At 41.9% G+C, this 21,763-nt stretch overlaps 1 protein-coding gene across 2 annotated transcripts in view; it reads left to right on the top strand.

The window, feature by feature from the left end:
* The first annotated feature begins 586 nt into the window (after positions 1 to 586).
* The window catches only part of paqr6 (progestin and adipoQ receptor family member VI), a 43,318-nt gene continuing 22,141 nt past the window's right edge, over positions 587 to 21,763 (top strand). Inside the window, exons 1-4 of one of the 2 annotated variants that reach the window (XM_032557975.1) lie at positions 587 to 730; positions 10,408 to 10,673; positions 13,657 to 13,784; positions 13,883 to 14,088. In XM_032557975.1, the coding sequence (XP_032413866.1) occupies positions 670 to 730; positions 10,408 to 10,673; positions 13,657 to 13,784; positions 13,883 to 14,088 (661 nt within the window). In that variant the 5' untranslated portion in view covers positions 587 to 669. Of the gene's footprint in view, positions 731 to 5,327; positions 5,470 to 10,407; positions 10,674 to 13,656; positions 13,785 to 13,882; positions 14,089 to 21,763 lie in introns of those variants that run through there. The other variant, XM_032557976.1, reaches the window with a different exon arrangement.

Here is a 21,763-nt window from a genome sequence, read left to right as displayed (position 1 = left end):
TGGATAAATGCTGAATGTTGAATTCGTAGCTTAAGTTGCACATTTTGCAAAGAAAAAACAAAAACATTTGTTAATGCAAAGTTATTCCAGAATGATCAATATCCACATGTATAGTCTAGTTCTCCTGCGTTGGAGGAAAAAGGGAAAGTTGGGACTGGAATACAGATTTTCCAGCAGACTGAGCAGTTTCCAGAGTAAAAACTGAGCGCAGCTCTGACATTCCTCCAGTAAACGTGAGTAAGCTCCTCGTGTAAATTCTCCCAAGGGCCCCTTTCCTCTTTTCTCTGAATCTGGGTCTCTCTGTGCCATTCCTCCCTTTCTTTTCTCCCCGCTGCCCCTCACTGAGCGCCCCTCTGTCCCTCTGCAGGCCCGGCGCCCGGCGCTGACCGAGCACACAGAATAAATAACCAGTCCCCTGACAGGCAGCAGAGACACAGAAGACGGCTGGCACTGGTGCTGCTGGCCCAGTTTGGGAGTTTTTTGTTTTGGGTTTTTTTTTTGCTGGGTAAGTGGGTTGGGAAGCCTCAGTGACCCAGCTTTTGGGGGCTGCGGGTCTGCCGGGACTTTTGGTGTGGACCGACCGGACTCGGCTGCTGCTGCCACTGGGACGGGATGAGAAATTATTAGAATTACAACCCGGCCGGGGACAGCCCGTTTTCCGCCTGAGAAATGTCCACGCAGGGGTCGGTGCTGGCGCTCGGGAAATGTCTGGCCTGCTTGGAGTTTATGCGTAAGTAACTTCTCTGTTTTTAGTTTTCTGTCTTAACTCGCTGTTTGTAGAAAATGTAGAAACTTTTCTGCGCCCGATCGAGAAAAAAACAAGCTTCCATTTTCCCCCCCGCATCCAATGGAAGAAGATTCCCAGCGCAGGGAGGGAGGGATCCGGGCATCTGGGGTTCCAGTGATGTTTCATTTGCAGCAGGAATGATCGGGGGGAAACAGGAGAAGAGTGGAATGGGTTGGGCTGTTTTGGGTGAAGGATGGAAGACTTTTAGATCAGAAAATCTACCCTCTCCTCTGTGCGCTCGGATGAACAGTTCGGACACAGAAAACTGACAGATCAGGCCAGACTTCTGAGTTCTGATCCCGGTTCGGCAGCAGAGCCGCTCTCTGCTGTTCTCTTTGGAAGAACTGTGTAATGTTACAGGGAATTCACTCCCCCTGTTCTCCCACACAGGCCCCCGCAGCTTTATCTTCCCCTCCGAAGCCAGTTTGTGTCAGAACAGGAAAGAACTATAGAAAACAGTTTGGCGCACTCTTTGCGCTGCGCGTCCTACTTTAGGATTTGTTTACGCAACCAGCTTCTGCATCAGAACAATAAGTCCAGCTGATTTGGCTTCTCGCAGTTGGACATTGTTTGATTAGACTTTTACTAGCCAGTTATAGTATTAAAAAATAAGCCGAACAAACATTTTTATGTAATGTTGTGAAAGTTTACCTTGGTAGATTTCTTAATTTTGTTTTGTTTTTTTTTTTTACCACATTTTTCACACTTGACTGTATATTTTTGATCAAATAACATTAGACAAAAAAAAACCTAGCTTAATAAATACAAAATGCTGGTTTCAGATGTTGATTCAATTTGTTAAAGGTTTTAGATCTGAAAGATCTAAAAAAAAAAAAAAAAAAGAAGAAAGAGAGAAAGAAATTCATTTCATGTTATCTGCAAACACCAATTTACTGCAGACTTGTCATTTGATTTTGATCTACACTTGTAGCATTTTGCATATTGTAGCTCTGGCTGTTTAGTGTTGTCCTGCTGGAACTTTGAGGTTTTAGCGTTTATCAAACTTTTGATTAACAGTTTGAGGCTGACTGGTTGGACTTTGCAGCAATTATTCCTAGCATTGTGACAGTGGATTGTTGTTTTCAACAAGTTAACTTTGCAACAGTACTTCTCACAGAACAGGCATATGGCGACAGAGGAAAGGAAAACTCCCCTTTAACAGGAAGAAACCTCCAGCAGAACCAGAATCTGTCTCAGTAGCTGCACAATTCAAAAACAAATTAATGGAAACAAACCAAATGAGGTGCTGTTTTTGGCTGTATTAAAATACATGTATTTTGCAGAATTATAATGGAAACACTTTTTTGCATCACACCAGTCACATGATCAACAACCAGATGTTACTACTGCCACAAACCACAAAGAGGAAGACAGGAAGTGGTTTGAGGCACAGCATGTTTTCAATGACTTATCACATGAACAAACTTATTCACATGTGATTTTAATTGTGTTTCTTATGTAGTGGAAACACTGCAATTGCGAAATTGTGTTTTTTCAACATTAACAGAGTATTGACAAAGCTGTGAGCACATTTGTAGTGGAAATGCAGCGACTTTAAGGGGTCATCTGCATCTCTGTTAACGTTTTATTTAGGAGTGAGACAGGCTTGAACAGACAGAAACGATCAAATATCAACTGTTGGACAACATAAGTTATTAGCAGCTGAAGCTCAGGCAATGCCACCACCAGGACAGATTATGGTAAAGATCAGAAACTGCATAAATACATACATTACATCTTTCTCCAAACATCATGTTGGGTTCAATTTCTGTAATTTTAAGTCAGATCAAAGCAAATATACGAGCACCTTTATTTTTTAATTTTGATAAAACTTTTCCATACACATACATAAGTCCTGCAAGTTTATTTGAGTTTTCCTCATGAATTTCTTTCACAAAACTTCCTTCCATGAAATGGGACATTCATGCAGTATAACAATGAAATAATTAGGTAAAACATAGCATAGAACAATAATGAGATTACTGCTAAACTACTGAGAGAGTCTGGTGTAAAAGTAGGCCACGTCGTAGTCAAGTTAATCCAAATGTGTTGGGTTTTTAATAATGAAGGAAAATGTGCAAAATTATTCTTTTGTGATTCATTTAAACTTTTGTAATTCTTTTTTGTTTCCAACATGTGTTGTGTGCTGCAGCCCTTCCTGTCTGTGGGTTTTTACATTACACTGGTACAACTATCCAGGCTTAATTTGAAGAAGTGAGGCAAAAATAGCAGTTTTTCCTTTTGGAACAAAGACATGAACTCAAACAAGACTTCAGAAATATAATAAGAGGAGTGAGGGCTGGAAGTTTACGCTGCAGTGAATCAAACAGGATGTCCTCTCTGGACAAAAGGAGCGTCCCCTCAGGTTTAATGTGACAGAAGGACAAAATAAAGTCAGACAATGAAAGTTCAGTTAAATTGTAGTTGTTTACATCATCTAATCTTAAGACACATTATAAAACAGACTGGTTCCATTCACATCTGTTGATTAAAATTCTAGTTCTATGGTCGAATTCAGATGAAGTAAAGGCTCATATCGTGACACGTTTTCCAGTCATATTGTCCAGCTGGAGGAATTTGACCTGTCACCTCTGTAAATTCATCACAGAGAAACTGATTGTTTGGTGCTCTGTGATGCAATAATGTGCAAGAATTTGGGATTTTAATTTGAGTTAAACATGAAAAACATTATTTTTTATACGTATTAAATCATTGTACCATAACAGTACTCTCTGAATGGCTGCTGTGTTTTTCTCTAAAAACTGATTGTTGTTCCCGGTAACTGATAACATCCAAAGAGACAGTGGACAATAGCTTGTCCAAAGAGACATTTTGTTTCATTTTTTTTCCATTCCTGTTTGCAGAACTGATCTAGCATTGAAGTGACCTATTGCGTTATATTCTTCTCGATCAGAGCAGCACTCGGTCTGCCTTCTCCAGTCTGCATGCCATCCGAATGACAAAAGGAGAACATGTTATTTGAAAGGAGGTGTTACTTTTAGAGGTGCATGTTAAAATGAACAGCTGTCTTTCAGAACCAGCTTCCAGGTTATTAACTGGTTAGAGAGGCTGTCTTTGAGTCTGGGAAAATATCTCGACCAGATTAGCTCCACAGTGTGCAGCTCAATGGTGTACAAGTTAGAGAAAACGTTTTTTACACATTTCTTATATTTTTGCTTTTTTTTCCCCGCCACGCTTAAATGTTCCGGATATACGACAGAGTATTAGGGCCAGACTAAGATTTTTTTTTTTATGTTATGAGAATGAAGTCATAAAACTATGACAATAAAGTCCTACTATTAAATTCGTTTTTATTTATGTAGCGCCAATACACAGCAAATGTTGTGATTATTCAAAGCAGTTTTAAAAAGTTTCTATCTAAGGAAACTCAGCAGATTACATCCAGTCATTCACTTTTCTTGGTGACAGCAGAAAATTGCTTGCATTGGGTTATTAACTTTACACCAATCCCTCATTCTGAGCATGTATGGAGCGACAGTGGAGAGGAACAACTCCCGTTAACTAGGAAGAAACCTCCAGCAGAACCAGAACCTGGCTCAGTACGAGCAGCCATCTGCCACCGGCGACCCAGAGTTTGAGAAGACAATGCAGATACACACAAAAGAAGAGCAATAACTGATGTTGGATTATTTTCTATGTTCATGAAAGTAAATAGTTAATGGCAGGAGAGGCAGTTATCTGATTTGATGCCCTCCTCCAGGAAGGCATCACAGCTAACAAAATGCCAGACCAGGTGTAGCTTCTATGGAGAGACAAATAACAGAAAAAACAGAAAAGTTAAGTAATGCAAAATGAAGAGTAGTATAAGAAGAAAGTGAGCAAAAGTGGTCAGTTTATCCTCCACTAGCCTAAGCCTATGGCAGCATAACTACAGAGATAGCTCAGGATAACCCAAACCAATTTAACTACTTTATCAAGGGAATCAATGAAGGGAAGCTAAAATAGGGGGAAATGATCTCTCTTTATAATTTTAGTCAGTACTCTTGCTGCAGCGATGGGATCAGCTGAAGGCTTTTAACTGTACTTTGAGATCAATGTTGGTGAGAAACTTTCCCATTTACAATTCCATCTTCTTAGGACCTTTCTGTAAATGTGATCAACTAAAAACTTGGAGTAAAACTTGATCACATTATTAAACTGTTCTTAAAATGTTGAGATGCTAATTGGAAGGTGAATTTTAAGTCAATAAAAAATCAAAAAGTTGACAATATAGGAGAATATTTAGGAGCAAGTTCCTCAAACAATCTGGACTAATCTGGATAGAAGAAGCATGGCGGACCAAACTCGAGACTACAACTGATTGCACTACCTGAAGAACCGTTCAGGAGCGGAAAGAACCGGCTCTTTTCGAGTCGTAAGCAAGCCGAAAGTTGTGGATCCTGGAAGAGCGCTGGAATTCCCATCGCTACTGGAACACATGGCTCTTGTTGTTGTTCCTGCGGAGAGCCACGTGAGCACCGTACGGCGCTTCCTATTGGCTGGGCTGGGACAAGAGACAAAAGAAAAGCAGCTGTGGATGTTCGGGCCTTGCACAATTAAACCGAGACGTGGAGAGCGGAGGACACCCAGCCCAGCCGAGCCCAGCCGAGCCCAGCCGAGCCCAGCCGTCTGTTAGCGGGAGGAAGGCTCTGTCAACCCCAGAATGGAGGAGAAACGCCGCGGTAAGTCGGTTCACCTAAAAAAAAGCTTAAGAGGATTTTGATTAATTTTCTTATAGTATAAGTTTTCCAGCTGCCAACTCTCTGGAAGTCTGTTGCGCTACAGAGACGCCCCTGTTTATCCGCCCAAATTCCTTTAAATTGCTGTATAATAGGTGGGAAGGGAAAGCCATAAACACATTTAACTGGGCTGAGACAACTTAGTTTGAGCTGCATGGCAACTCTTTCCAGCTTGTATTTTTCCATAATGTTAGAAGTTTTGGACATTAGAGTACCTTTGGAAAACTACATTTCTAAGGACTTTTCAAAAACTCTACATTTAAAGCATTAACGTGTTTAAATTACCAAATAAAACTGCAGCAGCATCTCTTCCACATGAAGACTAAGAGTTTTGCTGTTAAATCTCCTGAACTCTTCCAGTTGAGTGTTTGTTAAAAACTGTGACTTCATGGATGTTGAGCAATAACTTGTTTCTATTTGACACCCTGTTCTCGGGACTCACTGACTCCCTTATTACACCATTCAGTGTTCATAGATACCTTAAATGAAACAAAAACACAGAGCTGGTGTCCGATTCGGCTGAAAAATATATTTTTGACTTTAAAACTTGCTGGTCTCGAAGATGAACTCATCTTTCCAGGAGAACTGGTGCTGTTGCATAACGTTACAGTGCTTTCGCATGAGATGCTGACAGTTTGCAGGAAGGTGGTGAACAGGAACAGCAGCGGTGGGGGAATAGTCCTGCATGACTTCAGCCTGAGTAAGCAAAGGGAACTGCAGATGAAAAAGTCGTCTCGTGACCTGCTGTCATGCTTGTGAACATATCCAACAGCATGTCAAAAAAGTCGCCTCACTCAGTCAGGGTTCAGCGGTTTACTAGTGTTTTATTTTTCCTCATTAGGATATCTGTTCAGATTCAGATGTGTGATTAGAGGCCTTTCAATGCTGGTAGTTTTACTGTAAAATGACTTTGTCAGGGCTATGAGCTGTTGGTGTTATAAATGGAATACTGTACTTGTTAAGAAAATTTCAGATTTTTTTTTTCCTCTGTTATTTTGGAGGTTTATGTGGAGAAGTTCTGAATAGTCACCATCTGACCAGGTGTAAATAAGCCTCTTTTATTCTTCAGGTTGCATAAAACTCGTAATACATTGATCGTGCAATCTACACCAAAAATTCCAACTTTTTCTGGTCTGTAAATGCATCAGCAGACACCTTATTCTCTAATAATGTTTGTGTTGAGTTTAGAGAAAAGCAGTGGAAGGGTAGTAATGTGTTGAATTCAAAACTAATGTCCATTAATAATCTGCACATTTTTTTTCTGCATTATGTCCACATAAAATGAAAACAAAATTACATCTTTTTTTTATCTTTTTAACAAATTAATCACCTTTTAATAATCATACATTTTGCTTTCCATTTTTTTTAGTTCAAAGTAAGTAGAAAACTACTCATCCAGTTGTTCTGCATTAAATTGATTTACTAAACTTTGTTAAATTTAAACGTTTTTTAAAGAGATTTACTCAGATCGTATGTTTGTTCTATAGGCAGTCTTTGTTTTCTGGCTAAAAATGGAAGAAAATAAAAATGGGTTGTCTCCTCATAAAGCAATATTTAGTTAATTAAACTAACCATTTTTTGCATTTTAATATGAAAGAACTATTTTTGTGTCACACAGAAGCTTTATATGACGTGATTTGGTGCAAAATGTTTGAAACACATTAGCTCTGTCCTTCTTAGGACTTGTGTCTTTCTACCTGACTGCAATAATTAGCATTTATTTCTAAATAAATAAAGTAAATAAATCACCTGCTGCTAATCACCTGAGAAGACAGTTCAACATTCTGAAATATTAGTGTGTGTGACCTTTATTTTTTGTAGTTCAAAAATTGGAAGTTTTGTTTTTGTGTTCAAAGTAAAACAGAAATGAAAGTAACTTTCGTTTTTCTTGAAAACGGCCCTCTGAGTCAGAGTTCCTATGAGAGATCGTGATCATTTTGTCTTTAGGAAACCATTTTACAAGTTTGTTTTCAGACGATACATAAATTAAAAAAAATCCAACATGGAAACTTTGTGCCCGGCTTTTGTTGCTGTTTAGAGTCCGTTTTTTTCCGTTGATTTCCTCTACTCACCTGCTGGGTAAAAGCAGGTTGGCGTGTGTAACCTGACAGGTGACTGCAGCATGTGGAAACATGCTCCCGAGGGTGTTAATTTAACGGGGTGAGGTTACTGAGATCCACACGCAGTAATCGTTCTGCTCCAGACTGGACGTGTTCCAGCAGAACGGTGGAATTTTCCAAACTTCCACCCACGGATCGAGACGAGGGAGTTGTCCTGGCAGAGCCAGTGTGTGTGTGTGTGTGTGTGTGAGTGTGTGTGGTCAGCATGCTCTCTGTAGACCCATCTCTTTGCCAGAATCAGACCCATAAAGACGTTCATTGAAGGAGGTCACATGATGAGATCATGAGCAGGGGAGGCGGCGGGTCTCAGATGGAGGAGAGACGAACAAAAGAAAATGTATTGTTGTTTTACTCAAAATGCGCAACTTTGAGATGCACAGGATGGATTATCTGAGTTCATTTAACCTCTTTAGCATGAAATATCACCTGTTTTGACAGAAAACTACATTTATTTTTATGTTTTTTTGCATAGAATTCAGTTTATTTTAGAGATGAGAAATTTTAAATCAAATTTTCTCGCAGACTGGTTAGAACCCCTTTTTGTGGGTTATGTGAAGATTTGAAAAAAGTTTAAAAATTATTAGAATAATTTAGTTCAGGTTTAACTAGGGCTGGACAGTGAATCATTGACAATATACATTGTGACAGACACTTGATCAATATCAATAGGTAATGCATCTGATAGAATATTCACTGAAGTTGATTCAGAACTGCACAGCACTCTGGGAAATGTAGGCAGAGGAGACACCTTAGCTGCTCAACCTCTCACAGCTAGCTTAGCAAGGTTGGTAGCATCAACTCACTCTTTGGTTACCTAGCAACAACATGTTGAGTAACTTGTGTTTCAGGTTTCTCCATCGTTCCTCATAACCGCTTAAAAACAAACAGAAAACTGGATAGAACAGGAAAGATCAGGCCACCAGTTTTGCAGTATTTCAGATTTTTAACACTAATAAACAATTATTTATATTGATTGATCTAAAACGTTTATATCATATGAAAGGTTTTTTAGCCATCTTGCCCAGCCCTAAGTTTAACTGCATTGTTCTATTTTTTTCTCGATCAGTGGAAGTCATGGTGTCAAAGTGTTTTCTGATAGAATAAGGGTTTATTTTTTTACTTCTAAGCCTCTAGATGTCCTAAAATTATCTTCCAATATTTAAATGTAATCAAAAACAAAGACAGCTTCTTTAAACTTAGCAGTACAAATCTGTCAGACTCCTTCCTTTAATTATTACCTCAGGATCTAATGGCTACTATGAAGAACTCAGGATTTGTGCCAGAGTGTGTGCGCATCTCTTGAAGATGTTTTGTGTTGGCGGAGTGTGTGTGTGAGTGTGTGAGTTGCCTCATTTCCATCCCGTTCAGAGTGTTGCAGCCATAGTCTGGCCTCTGAAGGCTTCAGGCCACAAAGCTCACTTTGTCCCTGTTAGTAGGCCAGATCCTGCAGCTGGGGTTCTGCAGACGGCGAGGGGCTCCGAGGTCCAGGGGACCCCAGTGAGGCGGGAACTTCACAGTTTAAGGAAATGTTTTATCCTGTCTGTCTGAGGACACACATTCTGACGGGTCAGCAGGTTTATTCAGCGTGGGTTCTGGTCGGGTCAGCATCAACCAGTGTTCCCATTTAAATATTTAACTTTTGGTTTTGCTGTCGGCTTTAATTGTGAATAATTTGAAATGTCTCATAGTTTTGCTACCTCAGTGTTTCTGCAGTTACAGCAAATAATAAAAAGCAGCTGATCTGATATGGATGTAAAGTTTTATCCCAATATTTTACCACTGCCACAGTAAAAGTGACAATAAGAGCCATTTATTGCATCTTTTTTAGGTAACTGTGACTGTGTGTCACATCAATTAGATACCCCCCAACACAAATGATGCTCTTTAATAACATTCCTATTTGTAATGCGCTTCTTTAGGACACAAGTGACAAGAAGAAGTGTGATTTATATCACTAAAACTGCACAATGTAATTATATTTTCAGATTTATTGGTATTTATTTGTTTTTATTGAACAAACAGTGGAGAAAAGAGTAAAACTGTCAACAATAAGGACAATTTTAGAACGTTATAAACATCATTAATTGGAATTTATCATAATGGATTCCAATTAATTCAATGGAATTTATTCATCGTTTAATTAATATTAAATGATGATGATTTTTCATTTACTATAATAAACATTACTATAATCAGAAGCTTTTTTACTGGTAGATAAAGTCCTGCATAGATTTGTACATTTTGGAGACCATTTTATTGGGCACATAGTAATAATAATAATAAATTTTTTAGTGTAAAAACCAATCAAAAACTGTGCGTGCTGCTGTTTGATGATAAATCTGTTAGGGAAGCTTTGTGCAGCAGCCAGACAGCAAAGGCCATCTGAGATCCAAGTTCATCTCCTGCTGCTGTGGTTCTGTAGACGTTTCAGGAATGCTCCTCGTAAACATGTTTCTGCACGCTCTGCGTCTGATCACCGGCGAATCCTATTTGACAGAGCCCCTCATTCTTCCCATCGGCGTGTGGGAGGGTCTGAAGAGCAGCCACAATAAGAGATTGTTCTGCTGCAGTCAACAAACATGTCTCTCTGAAGGACTCCGTCACATGAACTTGAATGCTGGAGATAAGCTGTGCAGCTTGGAGAATAAGGAAGATTTGTTTCTGTTGGCTCCCGTTCACCACAGGGAGGATCAAAACCAACCTGACTGTGTTTGGGGAGGAAACCTGGCTTTGATTCTTACTGTGTTCATTGTGTCCTCAGTGTTTCCTGTGTGGAGGGGGATCAGGGCCAGCAGCGCCGTCGGGTGGAGCCAGGGCTGGGGCCGCTGCTTGAGATGGGAGCCCGGTAGCCAGGAGCAGAGCAGCAGAATCCCGGTGTTTGACTACCCAGTCTGGTTGGTGTTCTGCCGCCGGGGGCGTGCCAGGCTCAGGGAGGTGTGTCAGCGGGGCAGGGGAGCAATCAGACTGCCAACAGACCTGCTGAGCTTAAAACTCCCCCAACTCTTCGACATCCATCAGGTTCCCAAGGTAAGAGTCGGGAGTCTTTCTTATCCTGCACCAGAAAAAAACTCCTGGTTACTCCTGACTGTCTGGAAATGTCATGCAACTCAAGCACAATACTGAATCAATCACATAAACCAAAGTAAGTCAAACAATGACACCACAGTTATCGCCAAAAACTCTGAAACAACTATTAATCATGTTTCTGTGGTGAACTAGGGAATCAGGCTCATATTTAAGAGGCATATTATGCAAACTTCACTTTTAAAAAAAACATTTTCTAGTTCCATTTTGTTTCTACCATTTCCAAAAACAGCACTAGCACTTAAAAAAAACACCAAGACTGTTTTTGGCAGCAAAAACCGTCTTGCTGCGGTTTTTGCCTCAGGACGGTTTGTCTGGAATATGACAAGTTTCAAAAACCTCCAATATGTAAAGTCACAGTCAGCATCTGCGCTTCACCTAGCAACCCTAGTGAAGTCTAGCCCGTTACCTAGCAACCCCAGCAAAGTCTAGCCCGTTACCTAGCAACCCCAGTGGAACTCCTGCATGTTTGGTCAGCTGGTTTTACCACTGTACAATGGCTGCTGGCAAAGACATGCAGCCATTGCTTGTCTTTGCCAAGTGTTTTGTTGTCTTACCATCCAGAAACCACTTGCTGCATTCTTGTTTGTGCAGGAGGCTCTACTAATGTTTTTCAAAGATATATGGTTGCATAGTTGCAAATCTGTTTGCAGCCATTTTCAAATGTGAGTGTAAACGTTGGGATCAATTCAGTATTTTTTCTTTGGTCATTGGGTTCAATAAAATATTTTTGAATTTTAATTGAACTGAAGAATATTCTTATTGGTGCAAGAAGAACGACTTCCAGGTTAAAAACCAGTTTCTGAAGCGCTGCTTCACATAAAGTTGTTTGTTCCCAGAACTTTTAGAGAAAACTGAGAACTTTGGTCCGAAGGTGGTTTTCCTCATACATTGTCACTTTAATTCTGATACGACTACGACTCAGCTGAGAACTTCTGTTGACATCATCATCGTCGTGCAGATGGTTTTTCATCGGGGTTGGCGCTCCAGTTTCAGTTGTAGTGTCTACACTGGCCACCGCGCCGCTGCGCGGACCTTATCTTTGAAACCCAGATAGAGTTTGGAGGAGTTTTTGCATTAGAGATTCCAGTAATGCAAAGCCATGAATGTCAACAAACGAGTTTCTCTTTGACATTTTAGCTGCTTTTAATCTGCAGGATAAGCTCAGCATCATTAGCAATGAGAAACTGCCTTTGATATAAAAAGTTATTCTCCAGGTCAAATTAATTTTCTTCACAATAAGCAGATTATCACAAAGTGTTGCTGCTGCTTCCAGAAGCAGAATTACCTTCACTGCAAACCCAGCTAAGATAGTGATGGTTTAAGATAAAAAGGAAAAGAATAAGTCCTATTTTTATTTGATAAAACTGAGTCCTTTTGTAACTGAAACATTGATAACTCATCACCACTGCTAAATATTTACAGAACTCCCATCTGTGTTTATGTTCACATCTTCTATCTGAGTACAGTTTGATCCAGTTAGACATTTTAAACCAAACAGACGATTTCATCACTTTGTCAGAGGATACTGTATCGCTGAGATGTTTTTATAAAGCATGCTGCATCTAATCTGCAGTGACTAGCTGGGGCATTTATTTTTACTTTTAATAACCCGACAACAGCTCGCTTTTCTTTCTGGATATATTTCTCAACTGGAGAGTCTATAATTATGAACACTTGTGTGAAGAAAGTGACTGAAACAATTTACCTGTTGGTATAAAACACATGTATTTTTTAGGAGAAAGTAGTTACTGAGCAGACCTGAAAGAAAAAATTACTTATAGGTTTGAGTTTGAAAAGCTGTCTGGGTAACAATTTTTTTTTTTACTTATTTGTGCACAGTTCTGTCCAAAAGTTCTGACTTATCTTTCCTGTGTTGCTGGGAAGTTGATTAGTTTTTGTAATCTCCCAAAGTTGTTTTGATTGAAATTGCACCGATTAGGTTGATACAATTTGCTTTTCTTCTGCATTTGTTTGGTGGCACACACGCACACACCCCCCTCCACCCTCACACACACACGCACACCCCTACACGTTCAACTAAACACACACACACCCAGCCCCACACGCACTTTGCCTTTGTAGAAGGACTGGACTGAAAATGAGGAGCAGCTGAAGACAAAAGAAATCCTAAAAAAATCCTTCAGAAATTAGAAATGCAGCGATCCAATATTAATATGCATCGGTCCAGATATTGAAAAAAAGAACAGGTATCAATGTGCCCAATTCATAAGGACAGATCTATTGAGTCTAATTCTATGCTTTTTGTTCTGAGCAACGCCATGCTTTATTATTTCTTTTACATTATATTTAGAAGGGTCGTGCTGTGGTGGCGCAGGGGGTTAGCACGCCCCACATCCCGACGACCTTTGCCGCATGTCCTCCTTCAAAAATGGCGCCGGCTCAGCTGGCTGCCTGCAGATGCAGCTCCTGTCGTGTGTGTGTTAATCTGTGAATAAAAAATTCTTGCTGTAACTGCGAAATAATTTCCCTGCTGGGATGAATAAAGTAATTCTTCTTCTTCGTCTAATTACTAATTGCACTTTCTGAACCATTTGAAAGAAAGTTTGTTGCTGCGTACTTTCAATTTCTTTATTATTTATTTTACATTGTGTGTTAAACTCCCAACTGCACTGACTGAACAAATTAAAGTTATTGTGTTTTTACATGTTTGACCAAGCTTGTGAAGCTATTGGTGTATTTAAGTGTGCTGTACTGGTGCCGAATGATCAAATACATTTTTAATTCAGTAAATTTATTTCTGTGTCTTGAAAAACAAAACATTTTAAATCAATTCAGCACAGTTTTTCTGTATCGATAATAAACCTCAGGTGCCAGTATTAAAAGTGGATCGCTGCATCCCTGTCAGAAATCATAAAGAAGTGATGATGAAAAGTTGGATCTGAGGCGATGCGTCTGTGTTCAGGTGTTCAGGGAGGACAGCATCATCTCCGGTTATCGTCACCCTCAGAGCTCCGCCATGGACTGCGTCCTCAGCAGCTTCCAGATGAACAACGAAACCGTCAACATATGGACCCACTTCCTGCCCACATGGTGGGTGGAAACGCTTCAAACCAAGTTTATGTCCACCATCGTTTTTATTTATATTTTTCATATAGTGATGATCTGGTTTATGAAACCCTTCGCTGCAGGTACTTCGTGTGGCGTTTCTTGGCTCTGTGCTCCGCCATGAACTTCCTGAACGACAGCTACACCTGGCCGCTGCTGGTCTACATGCTGCTCATCTGTATTTACCCGTTCACCTCCAGCTGTGCCCACACCTTCAGCTCCATGTCCGCAGAGTCCCGCCACATCTGCTACTTCTTTGACTACGGAGCCCTCAGCCTCTACAGTCTGGGTAAGACGCCTGAGATGCTGCTTGATGGACAGCTAACAGAAATAACTCTCTACTGTTTTTATTTTAAATCTTACACCTCTGTAATTTGAAGGTAAAATGTCATAGTTGATATATACTAATATTATTTTTTTCTGTTAAGATTTTAGACGCAAACATTAAAATGTTAGCACTTTACCACATACAGAACTGTCAGAGGACTAAGTATAGTAAAAAAAAAAAAAATCAACTTTTAGTTTCACATTTCTAATTCAGTTCAAACATACTTTAGTTATCCCAGGGGAAAACTAAATCTAACTCGTATCATAAAAACATATTTTCAAAGAGTTGTTGATGGTAATGCTGCAGGCAGAAAAACATGTTTGGTAGCAATCAGTGTTGCATCGAATCTTAAGAGGCCTCTGACTGAAGATTGTTGCTGTACGACTCACCACTGTCATGACATGCTAATGGCACGGTATCTGAGTGACTTTTCACAACATACCCTGAAGCCAGGAAGCACTTCTGTCCACTCTTTATTAGGCCCGAGCAGCAAAGCGCTGCGAAGGCCTATTGTTTCTGTACTGTTTCTTATTAGGCCCGAGCAGCAAAGCGCTGCGAAGGCCTATTGTATCTGTACTGTTTCTTATTATTATTAGGCCCGAGCAGCAAAGCGCTGCGAAGGCCTATTGTATCTGTACTGTTTATTATTATTATTAGGCCCGAGCAGCAAAGCGCTGCGAAGGCCTATTGTATCTGTGCTGTTTATTATTAGGCCCGAGCAGCAAAGCGCTGCGAAGGCCTATTGTTTCTGTACTGTTTCTTATTATTATTACGATTCTGCCCCCCCAAAGAGGCGCCTTTTTGGGGGCTTTATCATATTCAAAAACTCACCAAACTTGGCGGTGGCGACTAGAAAATTTAAAAATTTTGAATTTTAAGGTTGTCGCAAAAATCGCAAAAAAAATTGCTGAACGGCGGCAACTAGCAATTTTCTGTTGACACAATGGTATGAACGTACTTCATCGTAGAGACATGAAATTTGGTACACATGTAGAGCTCACCAAAAGACTCAGAACTTACATTTAATGTTATAAGCCAACTATCACAGGAAGTCGGCCATTTTGTATTGAACGTCCATTTTTTACCTCGATTTTGACGTTTACAGCCTTCGTATTTGATCGAACTCCTCCTAGGGATTTCGATTGATCGACTTCAAACTTGGTCAGTCTGATCATAAGGCATGTTTGATTTAAAGTTATCAAATTGGTGAGTTTTGGAGCATGTTGAAGGGGGGTTAGCAGGGGTCAAAGTTCACCTACTCGCCATGAAACACGAAACTCTTATATTTCCTATACAAAAACACATAGAGGGACCAAACTTTCAGTGATTGATCGTCATCGGGTGCCCTACAATACCCTATGGTCAAATGATGACATCACTTAGGCCACGCCCCCTGAGAACAGGAAGTGTCATGTTTTACTGTGAACGGTCGCTATCTTAGCCCTTTGACCTCATCAATATGAAACTGTGTCCAGAGACAGAAGACATGTTGGTGTGTTGAGGATTCCAACCCTGACCGGCTTTGACATAGCAGGTGGGCGTGGCGGCGTGGCGAAGTGACCTGTAACGCCGTTGCCATACGTTTGGCTCTGAATTCCACAATTTCGGGCCCAGCTGCTCCAAACTCACTAGGATGGATCCTTATCCACTCACCGACAGGAATTCATAACAAAATTTGGTGGGCGTGGCCTAATTTCTCTATAGCGACCCCTAGAGTATTTTAAATGAACAGCCCCAAGCCATGCTTAAACCTAGAATTACGAAACTTGGTACACATGTGTATTTTGTCGGGACGTACAAAAAAGTCTCTTAGAGCTATGCTCTAAACCCAACAGGAAGTCGGCCATTTTAGATTGAATTTCATTTGACCTCGATTTTGACGTTTACAGCATTCGTATTTGATCGAACTCCTCCTAGGGATTTCGATTGATCGGCTTCAAACTCGGTCAGTCTGATCATAAGGCATGTCTGATTTAAAGTTATCAAATTGGTGACTGTATGAGCTTGCTGAAGGGGGGTTACCAGGGGTCAAAGTTCACCTACTCGCCATGAAACACGAAACTCTTATATATCCTGCACAGAAACTCACAGAGACACCAAATTTTCAGTTATTGATCAACAATAGGTGTCCTAAAATACCCTGTGGTGAAATGATGACATCGCTTAGGCCACGCCCCCTGAGAACAGGAAGTGTCATGTTTTACTGTGAACGGTCGCTATCTTAGCCCTTTGACCTAATCAACATGAACCTGTGTCCAGAGACAGAAGACATGTTGGTGTGTTGAGGTTTCCAACCCTGACCGGCTTTGAGATAGCAGCTGGGCGTGGCGGCGTGGCGAAGTGACCTGTAACGCCGATGCCATACGTTTGCTTCTAGATTCCACATGTTTCGACCGAGCTGCACCAAACTTGGCTTGAGTGATGCTGGTGTGATACCTGAAAATTCTATGTCATCAGATTATGACGTCATCTAAGCCCCGCCCCCTCAGAACAGGAAGTGCTATTTTTTTCCTTGGAAACTTTCATCTATGGCTCTCTTGACCTAATCAAGGTGATTCTGTGTTGGATGACAGATAGGAAGTTGGTCTCGCTTGCTTTAAAGTGCCAAGAGTTTTCAATGGCGGCAACGCCGTTCGTATACGTTTGCCTCTACATTCCACATATTTTGACCGAGCTGCATCAAACTTGGCCTGAGTGATCCTGGAGGCTTGCCCGTCAATCCTACGTCATCACATTATGACGTCATCTAAGCCCCGCCCCCTCGGAACCGGAAGTGCCGTTTTTTTCCTTGGAAAGCTCTGTTTATGGCTCTCTTGACCTAATCAAGGTGATTCTGTGTTGGATGACAGATAGGAAGTTGGTCTCGCTTGCTTTAAAGTGCCAAGAGTTTTCAATGGCGGCAACGCCGTTCGTATACGTTTGCCTCTACATTCCACATATTTTGACCGAGCTGCATCAAACTTGGCCTGAGTGATCCTGGAGGCTTGCCCGTCGATCCTACGTCATCATATTATGACGTCATCTAAGCCCCGCCCCCTCGGAACAGGAAGTGCCGTTTTTTTCCTTGGAAAGCTCTGTTTATGACTCTCTTGACCTAATCAAGATGATTCGGATGATAAACTCTGTCAATGCTCACTGCTGGCTGAACCGTGTGGGCGTGGCCAAATGGCGAATATCAGTCCCTCGCCATATACATACGTTTGGCTCTAATTCACACATGGATCATCCGATTGGCGCCAAACTGGATATGTATGACCTTTGTTCTGCTCTAAAGAGCCCAACGGGTTTGAGATGTAATTTGGGGAAAATGCGCGACAGCTTCTGCAGCGGCTAGCGGGCGGCAGTGCTGGAAACTGCGGCAGAGCTTCTGCGGTGGGGAGTTGGCTGCGGCTCTGGAAAACGCGCGAGAGCTTCTGCGGTGGCCGGAACCCCCGCGGTGGCCAATAGGCCGGAGCGGCGCTTGCTGCGAGGGCCGCCCGAGGCTGCTCGCAGCTTTAATTATTATTCTTATTATTCTTCCACCCAAATGAATTGCCTTTTTGGGGGCTTTATCATATTCAAAAACTCACCAAACTTGGCGGTCGCGACTAGAAAAATTCAAAATTTTGAATTTTAAGGTTGTCGCAAAAATCGCAAAAAAAATTGCTCAACGGCGGCAACTAGCAATTTTCTGTTGACACAATGGTATGAACGTACTTCATCGTAGAGACATGAAATTTGGTACACTTGTAGAGCTCACCAAAAGACTCAGAACTTACATTTAATGTTATTAGCCAACTATCACAGGAAGTCGGCCATTTTGTATTGAACGTCCATTTTTTTCCTCGATTTTGACGTTTACAGCCTTCGTATTTGATCGAACTCCTCCTAGGGATTTCGATTGATCGACTTCAAACTCGGTCAGTCTGATCATAAGGCATGTTTGATTTAAAGTTATCAAATTGGTGAGTTTTGGAGTATGTTGAAGGGGGGTTAGCAGGGGTCAAAGTTCACCTACTCGCCATGAAACACGAAACTCTTATATTTCCTATAAAAAAACACATAGAGGGACCAAACTTTCAGTGATTGATCGGCATCGGATGTCCTAAAATACCCTGTGGTGAAATGATGACATCACTTAAGCCACGCCCCCTGAGAACAGGAAGTGTCATGTTTTACTGTGAGCGGTCGCTCTCTTAGCCCTTTGACCTAATCAACATGAAACTGTGTCCAGAGACAGAAGACATGTTGGTGTGTTGAGGATTCCAACCCTGACTGGCTTTGACATAGCAGGTGGGCGTGGCGGCGTGGCGAAGTGACCTGTAACGCCGTTGCCATACGTTTGGCTCTGAATTCCACAATTTCGGGCCCAGCTGCTCCAAACTCACTAGGATGGATCCTTATCCACCCCCCGACAAGAATTCATAACAAAATTTGGTGGGCGTGGCCTAATTTCTCTATAGCGACCCCTAGAGTATTTTAAATGAACAGCCCCAAGCCATGCTTAAACCTAGAATTACGAAACTTGGTACACATGTGTATCTTGTCGGGACGTACAAAAAAGTCTCTTAGAGCCATGCTCTAAACCCAACAGGAAGTCGGCCATTTTAGATTGAATTTCATTTGACCTCGATTTTGACGTTCACAGCATTCGTATTTGATCGAACTCCTCCTAGGGATTTCGATTGATCGGCTTCAAACTCGGTCAGTCTGATCATAAGGCATGTCTGATTCAAAGTTATCAAATTGGTGACTGTATGAGCTTGCTGAAGGGGGGTTACCAGGGGTCAAAGTTCACCTACTCGCCATGAAACACGAAACTCTTATATATCCTGCACAGAAACTCACAGAGACACCAAATTTTCAGTTATTGATCAACAATAGGTGTCCTAAAATACCCTGTGGTGAAATTATGACATCGCTTAGGCCACGCCCCCTGAGAACAGGAAGTGTCATGTTTTACTGTGAACGGTCGCTATCTTAGCCCTTTGACCTAATCAACATGAAACTGTGTCCAGAGACAGAAGACATGTTGGTGTGTTGTGGATTCAAGCCCTGACCGGCTGCGATGAAGCAGCTGGGTGTGGCGGCGTGGCGAAGTGACCTGTAACGCCGATGCCATACGTTTGCTTCTAGATTCCACATGTTTCGACCGAGCTGCACCAAACTTGGCCTCAGTGATGCTGTTGTGATGCCTGACAATGCTATGTCATCATATTATGACGTCATCTAAGCCCCGCCCCCTCAGAATGAATTAGAAAGATCTTCTGTGTAATTACATAATAAACAGTACATGTTCGTCGTTTGTAGGGCAATGCTGCCCTCTGCTGGCCACTGAAATAGTTTCATTATTTCAGTAATTCGACACCAGAGGGCAGCATTGCCCTGCAGATGAAATTCTTCGATTTTGTAATACACAGGAAAAAATGAAAAATTGGTATTTCTAACACAAAAACTCACAGAGACTCCAAACTTTCAGTGATTGATCGTCATCAGGTGTCCTACAATACCATATGGTCAAATGATGACATCACGTAGGCCACGCCCCCTGAGAACAGGAAGTGTCATGTTTTACTGTGAACGGTCGCTCTCTTAGCCCTTTGACCTAATCAACATGAACCTGTGTCCAGAGACAGAAGACATGGTGGTGTGTTGAGGTTTCCAACCCTGACCGGCTGCGATGAAGCAGCTGGGTGCGGCGGCATGGCGAAGTGACCTGTAACGCCGATGCCATACGTTTGCTTCTAGATTCCACATGTTTCGACCGAGCTGCACCAAATTTGGCTTGAGTGATGCTGGTGTGATACCTGAAAATTCTATGTCATCAGATTATGACGTCATCTAAGCCCCGCCCCCTCAGAACAGGAAGTGCTATTTTTTTCCTTGGAAACTTTCATCTATGGCTCTCTTGACCTAATCAAGGTGATTCTGTGTTGGATGACAGATAGGAAGTTGGTCTCGCTTGCTTTAAAGTGCCAAGAGTTTTCAATGGCGGCAACGCCGTTCGTATACGTTTGCCTCTACATTCCACATATTTTGACCGAGCTGCATCAAACTTGGCCTGAGTGATCCTGGAGGCTTGCCCGTCAATCCTACGTCATCACATTATGACGTCATCTAAGCCCCGCCCCCTCGGAACCGGAAGTGCCGTTTTTTTCCTTGGAAAGCTCTGTTTATGGCTCTCTTGACCTAATCAAGGTGATTCTGTGTTGCATGACAGATAGGAAGTTGGTCTCGCTTGCTTTAAAGTGCCAAGAGTTTTCAATGGCGGCAACGCCGTTCGTATACGTTTGCCTCTACATTCCACATATTTTGACCGAGCTGCATCAAACTTGGCCTGAGTGATCCTGGAGGCTTGCCCGTCGATCCTACGTCATCACATGGTGACGTCATCTAAGCCCCGCCCCCTCGGAACCGGAAGTGTCGTTTTTTTCCTTGGAAAGCTCCGTTTATGGCTCTCTTGACCTAATCAAGATGATTCGGATGATGAGCTCTGTCATTGCTCGCTGCTGGCTGAACCGTGTGGGCGTGGCCAAATGGCGAATATCAGTCCCTCGCCATATTCATACGTTTGGCTCTAATTCAAGCATGGATCATCCGATTGGCTCCAAACTGGATATGTATGACCTTTGTTCACCTCTAAAGAGCCCAACTAGGTTGAAATGTAATTTGACTCCACTGCGCCCCCTAAGTTAATACATCGGCTATATCTCCTCGACGCATCGACCGATCTGCACCAGATTTTTTGACAGTCGTCGGGGAGCGCTGCCGAACGCATTCACGCGTGTCGCCCGGTGGACGGGCGGGGAAAATGCACGACAGCTTCTGCGGCAGCTAGCGGGCGGCGGTGCTGGAAACTGCGGCAGAGCTTCTGCGGTGGGGAGCGGGCTGCGGCTCTGGAAATCGCGCGAGAGCTTCTGCGGTGGCTGGAACCCCCGCGGTGGCCAATAGGCCGGAGCGGCGCTTGCTGCGAGGGCCGCCCGAGGCTGCTTGCAGCTTTAATTATTATTATTATTCTTATTATTCTTCCACCCAAATGAATTGCCTTTTTGGGGGCTTTATCATATTCAAAAACTCACCAAACTTGGCGGTCGCGACTAGAAAAATTCAAAATTTTGAATTTTAAGGTTGTCACAAAAATCGCAAAAAAAATTGCTCAACGGCGGCAACTAGCAATTTTCTGTTGACACAATGGTATGAACGTACTTCATCGTAGAGACATGAAATTTGGTACACTTGTAGAGCTCACCAAAAGACTCAGAACTTACATTTAATGTTATAAGCCAACTATCACAGGAAGTCGGCCATTTTGTATTGAAAGTCCATTTTTTACCTCGATTTTGACGTTTACAGCCTTCGTATTTGATCGAACTCCTCCTAGGGATTTTGATTGATCGGCTTCAAACTCGGTCAGTCTGATCATAAGGCATGTCTGATTTAAAGTTATCAAATTGGTGAGTTTTGGAGCATGTTGAAGGGGGGTTAGCAGGGGTCAAAGTTCACCTACTCGCCATGAAACACGAAACTCTTATATTTCCTATACAAAAACACAGAGAGGGACCAAACTTTCATTGATTGATTGTCATCGGGTGTCCTAAAATACCCTGTGGTGAAATTATTTTTTTAAGTAGGCCACGCCCCCTGAGAACAGGAAGTG

The sequence above is a fragment of the Xiphophorus hellerii genome, chromosome 3 (genome assembly GCF_003331165.1).
Source record: "Xiphophorus hellerii strain 12219 chromosome 3, Xiphophorus_hellerii-4.1, whole genome shotgun sequence".
Lineage (NCBI taxonomy): Eukaryota > Metazoa > Chordata > Actinopteri > Cyprinodontiformes > Poeciliidae > Xiphophorus > Xiphophorus hellerii.
The sequence above is the reverse complement of the archived record's forward strand: the minus strand, read 5'-3'. Positions and strand labels throughout refer to the sequence as shown.